General features: G+C 37.7%; 1 protein-coding gene across 1 annotated transcript in view; it reads left to right on the plus strand.

The window, feature by feature from the left end:
• GUCY1A2 (guanylate cyclase 1 soluble subunit alpha 2) overlaps nucleotides 1-12,105 on the plus strand; it is a 260,844-nt gene that overhangs the window by 36,224 nt on the left and 212,515 nt on the right. Inside the window, exon 5 of the mRNA XM_019528531.1 lies at nucleotides 9,153-9,871. Coding sequence (XP_019384076.1) covers nucleotides 9,153-9,871 — 719 coding nt within the window. The remainder of the gene's footprint in view (nucleotides 1-9,152; nucleotides 9,872-12,105) is intronic.

Below are 12,105 nucleotides of genomic sequence, written 5' to 3' on the forward strand. Positions count from 1 at the left end.
AAGCCCAAATTCATGTTTATGTCAACTATATATTTATTTCATTACATCAGACATGTATCTAGGTATGATGCTACTACAAAGTAAAGTTAATACAGGGGTACAGCTGTGTGAAATTTATATTTAAAAGTATATGGTAAATGTGTGGGATTTTCTTACTATATTTATACCCAACTAATAAAAAAAAATACCAAAAAGTTCTCTGGGTTCCCTGTGTGATGATATAATTATTTTTTATACTCTAGTTAGGTCAGCGTTTTATAGAATGTTAGTGGCACTTCAGCTGGTCAACCCCCCCCCCGCCAAAAAAAAAATCAGCCCCTAAAGATGGGGGAGGGGGGTGTATTAAGTGGGGAAACTGATTTTCTGACTGGGATAGAAGCAGCCTGCTTTGATTCCTGCTTCACAATGCAGTAGCTCTTGTATTGGCAGGCAAGGTTCTTTGAGTAGATGTGATATCTCTTATTAGACCAACTGGGTAGTTGGAAAAGAGTTTTAGGTAAGCTTTGGGGCACAGTCATCCTTCTTCAGTCATAGGGAATCTCTGCTGGTCTGAGACTCCAAGGTATGAGAAAAGCTGTAATTGTGGCAACTTATCAGTGAAAATGTAAGTGGGTAGAAATTAGAAAGGCAAAATGCAAGGGAGGGGAAGAAAGTAGGGTGAAAAAGGCCAAAGGGAGACAAAAATGATAAAATACAAGGTAGAAAAAGGCTGTCTGTGAAAAAGGAAATAGTTGGAGATCAGAAACACAGGAATGAGAGAAGCTAAAGGCTGACAGGATGTCAGTGAAAGCATAAATTGGTAGAAATTAGAAAAACAAAAGGTAAAACAAGTAAAAGGGGAAGAAAGCAGGACAAAACAAGGCCAAGGGGAAACACTACAGTGATGATAATACAAGGTAAAAAGAGGCTGTCAGTGAAAAAGGAAATAGTTGGAAAGCAGGAAAAGTAACGGCAGAAAAGTAGTGGACAGGAAGGGAGAAAAGGTGTAGGAAAAAAATGTAAAAAGTCAGGTACCTGGTGAATCAGATGTCAGGCAGGTTGTAATGTAGCTTAAATCCAGTGTCTATATTGAGTCCCTGGTTTTTGTATCCAGTAGACTTATGAAGTGAAGTTTGTAAGCTCACCTACAAAAGGTGTTTTGTAAATTCCTTTGAGGACAGAACTGAGAGAGCAACCTAAACACACCAAGAAAGCTGTAATTTAGAGCCAAGCTCTCTGGTGCCGCCAAATTTTGCAGCAAGGAGAAGACCCATGGTTGCCACCTCACAAATCTCAAAAGGGCCTTCAGCCAACAAGTTGTCTCTGTCTCTGTCTCTCAGAGATTGCACTTTTGAAAGACCCACCCAGATACCACATGAAGGTTTGCTGCAGTACAAAAAGAAAACTCCCACAAATCGCACACCATTACTTATGACATATCACCCTTCCCTGGAACCTACATGGAAAATCGTCAAACAATTGAAACCAATACTAGAAGACCCCATTGTTAAAGAGATTTTTCCAGAACCACCCATCCTAGCCTTTTAAACAAGCACTGAGCCTTGCTAACCTGATCACCATAAGCTAACTCCCTGTGACCTAAGCCACACCCAGTGGCTGCAGACCATGTCAGGACAAGAAGTACAAAACCTGCCAACACATCTCCACCATCCCCACAATAATTACATCCTACAACAGAACCATCACCACTCCTGGATCTTACACCTGCACCTCCAGAAATGTAATATCTTATCTAGTGCACTAAACGTCCTAATGGAAAATAAGTAGGAGAAACCAAACAGCAACTGTGCACCGGAATGAACACACCGACAATTTATCAAAGACAAGAATACCCAATTGCTTGTGGGAGCACACTTCTTACAGGACAGTCTCTCCCTAACCAATCTCTCGATTCTAATCCTCAACTTACAAAACACCTTTTCATAGATGAACCTATGAATTTTACTTCATAAATCTAGTGGATACAAAAAAAACATCAGGGACTCGATCTAGACACTAGATTTATGACACATCACAACCTGCCTGACATCTGATTCACCAGGTACCTGACCTCTTACATTTTTCTTTTCCCACACCTTTTCTCCTCTCCTACTTTTCTGCCTTTTGTTTTCCTGCTTTCCAAGTATTTTCCTTTTTCACTGAGAGCCTCTTTTTGCTTTGTATTATCATCACTGTAGTGTTTCACTTTGGCCTCTTTCTCCTGCTTTCTCCTCCTTTCCCTGTTTTACCTCTTCATTTTTTCTAATTTCTACCAATTTATATTTTCACTGACATCCTGTCACACTTCTAGCTTCTCTCATTCCTGTTTTCCTGATCTCCAACTATTTCCTTTTCACAGACACGGCCTTTTTTTCCCCCTACCTTGTACTCTATCACTGTTGTCATCTTTTAGCCCACCTCCCCACCCTGGTTTATTCCCCCTCCCTTGCTTACTTTATCTTTTTGTCTTTCTAATTTCTACCTATTTACATTTTCACTGATGCTTTGTCACACTTTTAGCTTCTCTCATACCTTGGAGTCTTAGACCACCAGAGATTCCCTATGCCTCAAGAAGGGTTATTTTGCCCAAAAGCTTACCTAAAACTCTTTTTTCCAACTACTCAGTTGGTCTAATGAAAGATTGCATCTACTCAAAGAACTTTGCTGCTTTTGTCCTTAGACCAACATGGCTACAACTAAAAACTCAGTAGCTGTTGTATTACTATTCAAGCAGCTGGGAGAGGTAGTTGACTTAGTGGCTGTTTGTTTTTCACTCCAACAGGGTTAACAAACTTTTTTTTTTTTTTTTTTTTTTATGGGCTTGATGTCCCACCAATCAAACATTTTAAACAGCAGTTTTACTGTCTGCTACCTGCTTCTGGTTTCTCTTTTGCTATTTCAGCTTTAGTTAAGTGGGAAAGGGAGGGTGAGCTAACTGAAGGTAAGGCTCTGCCCCTCTATGTAGCTATAACTCTGGAAAAATCTTTCTTTCTGCATTTCAAAACCAAGGTATGTATTATATCAAAGGATGTGTTTCATGTAAGAAAACACAGTGATAGTTGTCCCTGATATATTTAAACAGTACCCTGGAATCTCTAATTTAATCTGAACCTTTATCAGGTAGAGCAGAGATCTGTGTTTTAGAGTAAACACTTGACATCTATATTTAATCAAAGATACCCAAGAAACTTTTGGTACATAAGAAGAGAGAGGTTTTATTCTTTATATGAATGTTAGAACCACAAATTGAATCCCAACCTTACTAATCCTTAGATGACACTTCTGGACTCTTTTTAAAGGTATCTCAGATAGTGTGTGTATATATATTCATGAAGATTGAGGGGTCAGATGTGGACCACTAGATTATATATTATTGGCAGCAGTCATCTCCATGATTCACTCTTCAACAATAAATGGATAAGCTGTAATTTCTTCTGTGTGATCTGTGGCCAAATAGGCCAAATGGATTTCCAGGGTTGCTGAGAAGAAAAGGGAGACAACAGCGTTTCCTAACAAGGGTTAAGTTATCTGCTCACACTCTGTTTCAGCAAAACACTTCAACATGTGCTTTACTAAAGCAGGGCCTGGTCCAAAATTATGCACGCAGTGCTAGAGCTTTTCTTTCATTCTTTATTTTTTGTGCACCAGCCTTTTAGACACATTTGTTAAAGAATCAGAATAGCTCTTATCAGCGCTTTTTTCAGAGGGCAAAGAAAAAAACTCCCAACTGATCTCCTTTAATAGCCATCATTTTATGCCCTTTTTGTCCTCTTTGACTAAGGACAGAAATTACATACAAACTGGTATAGGTGCTCAGAAATTGGTTCAAATCTGTAAAACAACAGAAGTTCAGTACACATAAACTGCTTTCAAAACTGCTTCTGATATACACCAATTTAAGATAAACCTGGATGGCTGTAGTATCAGACATAACTGATTTAGGTTAAATTGATTTATTGAACTTCTGTCCCAGGTCCCTTCCAGATTCAAGTTAATTTACAGTTCTCCAGCATTCCAGGATGCTTTGCACCTCCCGCACATGCTTTGCACCTCCCACCCACCTCCTTGCCCAGTAGGTGGGCTAGCCTTAATCCAAGATGTCTTCTCCAGCTGAGCAGGGAGGTATTCTCTAGTGCCGCCCCCCTGTGGATTCTGGCCTGGGCCACTGCAGGCATGTGACTGTATTTCTGGAATCAAAAGTGAAGGTCTGTTCAATTGCTCAGTCCATGCAGTCTTGACTAACCTGTGAAGACTGAATTGATTCAGCCTTGGGCTTTTTGACTGTCTATACTTAGCCTCGCTCTCTAGCTTTCTTCATATGAAATTCTTTCTGTGGCTCTTCTTTTTGTTGCTCTTCTCTGATGCTTTTATTTTTGTGCTATAATACTTTTGTGATGGAGTCAGCAAAATAATATAACTTTTTGTCTGTAAACCCTGCAGCTCTTTACAAGGGATGCTAATATCTACATTCTGTCTCTACAGATGGGGCAAATAAAACACACAGATAAAGTGTCTCTCCCAGTATCATTCAGTAGGCCAGGGCAGATTATAGCTCATCCATTTATCTTTAAAGAGTGAATCATGAAGACAACAGGTGCCAATAATATATAATCTGCATTTGATTCCCTGAGGTACTGTTGCCAGGTATAAAACTGATCAGTGAAAACAGCTTAGATTCATTTTCAAAGTGGAAGAAAATTAAAACTCTGGTATTTCAAAGATATGAACTAGGATGAAGATTACCTAAGATGCTGATTAATGACCTGAGAGACTGGGTGGAGGAGTCACTCAAAGTTCTAATGCTAAATTCTTTAGATTAGATGAGAAAGCATGTGAAGAGGATTTTGGTTATATCATCTCGCTCTCTCTTTCATCAGACTTTTCTACTGAAACCAATGAGGAGTTCTGCCTAATTAGTGCTAATAGGATATTACTCTTCAGAAGACCTAAGAGCTGTGTGCTACGTGAAAGTCTATGCAGAAAGTTGCAAGTTTATTCCCAGTGGACATGTACATGCATACAGATGGACTGCAGCGTAATTAATATTAGCCACTCAGAAAGATATTGTGAATCATTAAACAAAAATGTTATATCAATGTGAAATTGTGGGTCAAAGAGAAAATCAAAGTGTTAGCTTTGAGAGAGAATGGCACTGAAAATATGCTAATGACATTAACTGAGCAGAGGGTTAGCTCACATCTTAAATACTGCCTTCGATTTTGGTCACCCTTTGGAAAAATATTAGAGCAGAATAGTCAGAGAAGGGTAAAAAAATGAACACAATTTCCTACAAAAAGAGCTAGAAAAGATTTTCAGTTCAGAGAGAAGACATGATGGAGGCATGTGAAAATGCACAATATAAATAAAAGCAGCCTGGAGTTCTTTGCCCATTATTAGAAGGCAAGAAAAAGAAATACAAAATACTCAATATAATTGAACTTCTAAACATTTGAATATGTAGTTTTATATAACAATTAAATAATTGGATTCTCAATTTAGTAAATGGTATCTCACTAAGGCAAAGCGTTCAGGAGCATTTTCTTTAAAATCATATTTTTATGTACATAATAAAAAATATCTAGGTGAATTTTAGTGCCCTCATATTTTTGTATAAACTAACTGTTATTGTTAAGGGGAAGTTGGGGGGTTGTTTTTTTTTTTTTTTTTGTAATTGTTGATTAGATTTCACACATTTCTCTATAGCATCTGATACCAGCCATTGTTGGGAGAGAATGACTTAGCAGATGGACCACTGATCTGATCTGGCTTAACATAAAAGTGGCAATTGACATTTTTTTCTTAAATCTGTACATAGGCCTAAGGGCAAAAATATGCCACTACCATTTAAGAGATTAAAAAGAGTGGGACTCTTCAAAAAGGTAAGGGATAAGTTGATGATGATAAGATAGGATAAAAGAAACGTATATAGAATTGTTAACTTTATTACTTCTATTTTGGTCTATTCTGTTACTGAAACTGAAAAAGTGGTAAAATTAAAACTAGTAGAGAAATATTGTATAACACTATATGCACACAGCCTGTGGAACTCCATGCTAGCTGATGTTACGAAGACCAAGAACTTGTTAGGACTGAAAAATGGATTGTTTTTCTTTAACGTTGGTTTGGATAATAAAATCATTTAGAATTACAATAGTAAGAAATACAGTAAAACATTTTGGAAGGGAGTGTTTCAGGGCATAAGCTTTTAACTCATGAGAATTGAGAAGAATTTCTTCCTATGCGTCATTTGTATAAAAGACTGAGTAGACGACCGGCTTGGTCCATTTAGACCATTTCTATGTTTCTGTATGTCTGATGTACTGCTACATTACTTCATTTTGTGTTGGTGTAAATCTGCCAATTTTAGGACTAAAATGGCATATACTGTACTCATACCACTGAAATGAATTGCATAAAATAACCCTCATTACATGGAGCCAGCTCTCAGATGAATGAAGTTAGAGGACTATGTTTTGCAGAAGTGATAGTGACCTAGTAGTTGGGATGCTTCCTTTGAGTCATGATACTGGCCAGTAGTGTGCTTTCTTTTGGATTAGACACACAACCACATTTCTGACCATTTGTTGAAAGATTAAAGATCCCAACCCTGCACTACCTTCTGCATGATGATAATTTTTTTAAATAGTAAGGCTGCTAACCTAGATTTATGGATACACTGCAGTGCAGTTAGTTACATTATTATACCCATTCAAATTTATTTCTTAATTCTCCTGCATAAAGTATTTTTCTTCATGTTCAGTCCTGAACTGTTGTGCTGTGTTATGAGTTTTTAAACTGATGGGAAAATGGATTCTTGCATGAAATGTTTGTAGAGCACTTGTGGGCCACATTGGAATTCTTGGATAAAAGGTTCTGTAGAAATAACAAACATATACAATTATAGATGGGTACTTATTCAGAAACTTCCTTGAAATGATCAGAATTTTTTTCTTCCTGCAAACAAAAGGTTAGAATATGTTGCTGTGCCCTATTATGCTGTTATGTATGAAACTAGTAAATTTTGTTGTTGCTCAAAATTTATCCATGTAAACTGTATGAAATTTTTTAGCAATCAACTGGCTATCTTAAGGCATGATATCAAAGCCATCTTAAGGCATGATGAATGTATGTTATGATGATAACCTGATTCATGCCCTGAGGGCATAAATGATTGTTTTCTTCGTTACTATTGGGATATTTAGGACTAGCTTTCATGAGTTGAACTGGTTTATATTACACTTATCTGTAATACATTTTTATATACTGGAGTTCAGTTTTTTAGACACAAGACCTAGTTTATTTTATTTCCTTTGTACACAATTATTGGATGTACACTTGGTAAATCATATGAAAAGAATACTGATTTTATTTATTTATTTATTTATTTATTTATTTATTTATTATTGTTTTCTTCTCTCATAGCTGGGACTTGTCCTATAGTTCTATAAATTATATGTGTAGCATGATATACCATGTTTAAATGCAAATTATGCTTACAAAAGCATCCTCAAAAATAGCAGAGATGAAGATGTTCAGTAGTAATCTTAAATAGAATTATCCAAGTTTTCTTTTAAAATAGATGCAGTCAAGCCAAAACAACATTTGATATACGTTGTCAGTCAGAGATCTAGCTTTGCACTGATGGCATTTTCTTTGCCTGTATCCACTTTGTCATCTTTGTAAATCAAGACTTAGATGACTGTGATGGGGGCTTAAGGAGATCTAACATCTGTTTCCAGTTGTCACATTGCTGGCCAACCATTAGCCACTGGGATGTGCTCTCAGCCTTGAGCAACACAGAGAAATGCAAATATTCCATTTTATTCTCCAACAACTCTTTATATGTGTACAAGAAGACATTTTAAGAGTCTGAGACTATCTTACATCATGGCTACAGAGTAAATATAATCAGTAGAACAATGGTTCTTAAGTTTTTTAGAGATGTTTTCTCCATAGTTTTTGTGAATTTGGTTTCACCCCAGGTGAGAACGACTCTTTTACTCTTCCATCTCTTCCAACAACAAAGATACAGTGTTAATTTGAATATAAGATGACCCCAATAATTAGACTCTACAGCTGGAAATTGATAAATTTGTTATAATCGAATGCTTGTAAAATTATGAGGTTTGCCTTGAAGTTGTCCCCCTCACACTGCTACATCAGGGAAAATATATCTACTGGGAAATCCCAATAGCAAATTTCGCTGCAGTGCACCACACACAGTTTAATGTACAACATGTGTGTTTTGTGTTGCTACAAAGATGTTTGCAGTGCCACAAACCACACATGCCTGCATTTGGGCACAGAAGGCAGAGGTATACTAATCATATATGACAAGTTGAGAGAGGGCCTCCCCACCCCTCCATTCCATTGACCTCCCATAGTCAGTGCCCAAGGCTTATGCCTTGGTCACTCAGCTGCAGCCACACAGGATTGTTCCACGTGCCTCTGTTTCCAGGAGGGGGTCTACTAGGCAGGCTGGGAGGAGCTGTGGCAGAGGGGTTTCTTCTGCAGCTGCTTCCTGGTCTACCCAGCACCTCAGTTGAGAACCACTGCAGGAGAGGCATATCTGATTGTTTAGTTGTAGGGTTTGGGATAGTTTGGTGGAAAATGTGCATTTGATTCCATGTCCCACATTTTTCATTCCTCAAGTTGGTAGGCACAAAAAGTGGATTTCAGAGGCAATGAAAGGGAATATTAGTGACCCCATTGTCCAGTTCATGAGCAGTAGTAATGGATTCTCAAACAAAGTCCTGCTTTACCAGCCTCGGTCAAAGGATGGTTGCATAATGTGGTAGTGAGTAAGATGTAAAACATGGGATGATTCCAGGGCTCTCTGGTTTCCAGTAAGGATGAGAAGAAGTTAAAAAGCCAAACTGTCAAATTATCACTGGTACATGAAGTGGAACAGAGGAGTGAGGAAGGAAGATGAATAGCAAGAGGGCAGCCCAAAAGGAGTGAGGCATGGGATGGAGAGGGTGACTTAGAAACATCAGGTGAAATTTAGAAGAGACTAGGGCAGAAACCCTATACTGGTGACTGGAACCCCTGTGGAAATACAGAATTAAAGTGGAAAATATTATGCAGCTGTAACACAACATTGCTGACAAAATAGAAAATAATGTCTAACTGTTATACCACATTGATGACATATGTTTATCATTGCCTCATAGGTTTGAAGTTTGAAGAAATGCAAGAAAAATTTGGGGAGGAATTCTTCAATATCTGCTTTGATGAAAATGAAAGAGTTCTTCGAGCTGTAGGTGGCACTTTGCAGGACTTCTTCAATGGTTTTGATGCATTGCTGGAGCACATTAGAACTTCATTTGGAAGACAGGCCACTCTGGAATCCCCTTCTTTCCTATGCAAAGAGCTTCCTGAAGGCAGTCTTATGCTCCAGTACTTTCACCCACATCATATTGTTGGATTTGCAATGATGGGGATGATAAAGGCGGCCGCAAAAAAGATTTACCATTTGGAAGTGGAAGTGGAACAAATCACTAATGATAAATTGTGCTCAGAGGGGTCAAACCCTGGTAACTGCAGCAGTCTTACTTTTCTTATCAAGGAACGTGAAAATGCAAATATCACAAAAACACTTCCACTAGGAACGTCCCAGTCCCCCTCAGACCTGAGGATAAGCATCAGCACCTTCTGCAGAGCTTTTCCCTTCCATCTGATGTTTGATCCCAACATGCTGGTTCTCCAGCTTGGGGAAGGTCTTAGGAAACAGCTCAGATGTGACGTTCACAAAACATTGAAATTCCAGGACTGCTTTGACATAGTTTCGCCGAAGATCAGTGCCACATTTGAACGAGTCCTCCTGAGATTATCAACCCCATTTGTGATTCGGACCAAACTTGAGGCTTCTGGCTCTGAAAATAAAGATAAGGTAAGCATTACATTTGAACAGGATTTGTTGGGGAAGGATTATTTATTTAATCAGTGTGAAAAAGCTCAAGGCTTATATACCATAGAAAACTCATTTAAACACTCAATGCACTTAAATTCTTCAGAAGGGTGAATCTCAGCCTACTGTGTTTATAAACTGGGTGTGTGAAGTTATAGCAAATAATTGTGCTGCCATTAAGAAAATTTTCAGTTACTGAATAGTGTAAATTTTAGTAAAATTCCTAATGCTTTAGTTTGACTTAATGCCGCCCATGTCCAATCCTTAATTTCAGTTCCACTTTACTGTAATAACACTGATAAGTAAGTCATTTATTGAGGAATGCCTTTTCAATGGGTTATCCAGTGTTAGGAAGGTTAGTTGCTGATCTTATATAGCCTAAATAAATATTTGGAAGGTTTAGGACTCTCCATGCCTCTCTCACTTCACAAATATAGTTAACTAGTACTATAAGTTATGGCAGTCTTGACGCAGAAAGCTCTAATGTTGTTCAATCATAAGAGAATTCCTCACCTAAAAGGAGCATGTGCTTGTCTGTGTGATGGTACAAATATTTTTAAGTTGGTTAGCCCTCTCAGTGCCTGGGGATAATAATATGAACAGTAGGGCTGTGTCCCCATGTAGGGGTGCATGTTTCCCATGGGACAAATAGCAGTGTCGCATGTAAGACCACCTGAATGTGTGGTGCCACAGGTGGGTCTGTGCCACCACATATCACACAGCCATGCTTGTCTGGAAATGACGAAAGTGTTCAGCTTCCATTTAGGCCAAATTTTCTATTCTGGGCCAGATTTTCAGAAGAACTCCAAAGTTAAGTGAATGTCGAGGGTGCAGTTCTCTTGGAAATCTGACCATAGTAATATCTCCAGGTCCCCCTTTGGTGCTGCTCTGTTTGTACCTATAAACAAGTTTTCATTGCAGCTTTCTCTTAACTACATGTTTTCTAATGTTCTCAGGTTCCCAATGCATATGAATTGACCTACTTCAATATATATAAAACCAAAGGGAATTTATTTTGCAGAACTTTTCTTGAAACTCACTCATGCCATAGTTACAATGAATGTAATTTTGTTTAAGGCAGTCAGTGATCTTAGCTCTGAGCTCTTACCCAAGGGCACAGTCATGGCTGCTTTTGAATCAGCCTAATGGCAGGTTCTCTTCCCAATGGAGTATATCTGCCTATCTTTCCTAGACAGCTTGTTCTGTCAAGGAGCAGAATTGCAACCCATAGAGATTTCTTTTTTAATTTGCTTTCAAACTTGTTGAAAATCATTCCTGAGGAGGATAAGGCATTTTTCCTTATGGTTGTTTTATTTCTGGTTAGTTTTAAGGGGAAAAAAGATTAACCAGTATCTTGAACAGATTTAGGAAATGTTGCATTTTGCCTTTTGGAGTCTGAAGGCTTTATTCCCATTTGTGTTAAGGTTTTCTTACACTGCTCTGGTAGTAAGAAAGTAGTTTCAATGTGGACATAGTTCTATGCACTTTAAGGCCTTTTTACTTTACTACTATAGCATGAAAGGATCTTAATATTAATGAGAATTGGGGTTGGAGCTTTCACTGTCATGCAAAGGTAAAATGTCCACGGACTTTGAAAGAGATTTTTCTGTGTGCACAAGTTCAGTACTCATTATAACTCAGACTGTCTGTCCTTTGGGGAAGCAATACGTGTTGTCAGGATGCCAGAAGTTATTAGAATTCTAATATTACAGAAATACAATGTTATAAACACTAGTACACATAAAAAGAAGGTTCTTAATTAGACAATTATATCTGTCAGAACTATTACTCTAATTCTTAGTTTTTTTTCAGAATTTCTCCCAAGTAAAGAAAAGTGTTTTGGAGTTGCTTTTTGGCAGTTTAAATGGCCATGAAGAGGAACAGTTTCAAATATAAGATGGGAATTAATTGTGAGACAGATCCTAAATACCCACAATTTTTTAAATTTTAGTTATATATGTATTGCCCTTTTCTTGTGTGTATAATTGCCATTTTTAACACTGCTTTTTGCAATACACAATTAGGATTGATTATTCACTCACCTATTAAAGGTAGGTCTGATAGCATGACATCTTATTAAGGCTATTTGGTACTACTCAGCCTAAGACTGTTTAAATTGCTTATAACTTTGCTAGGCCTTAGGATGAAATTTTCTATGTCAGGTGTCTGTCTCAGATTGATTTCTTTTTTTTTCTTTTCTTTTATTTGATTTTTTT

This window comes from Crocodylus porosus, unplaced genomic scaffold, assembly GCF_001723895.1.
Source record: "Crocodylus porosus isolate Cpor-Errol unplaced genomic scaffold, CroPor_comp1, whole genome shotgun sequence".
Classification (NCBI taxonomy): Eukaryota; Metazoa; Chordata; order Crocodylia; family Crocodylidae; genus Crocodylus; species Crocodylus porosus.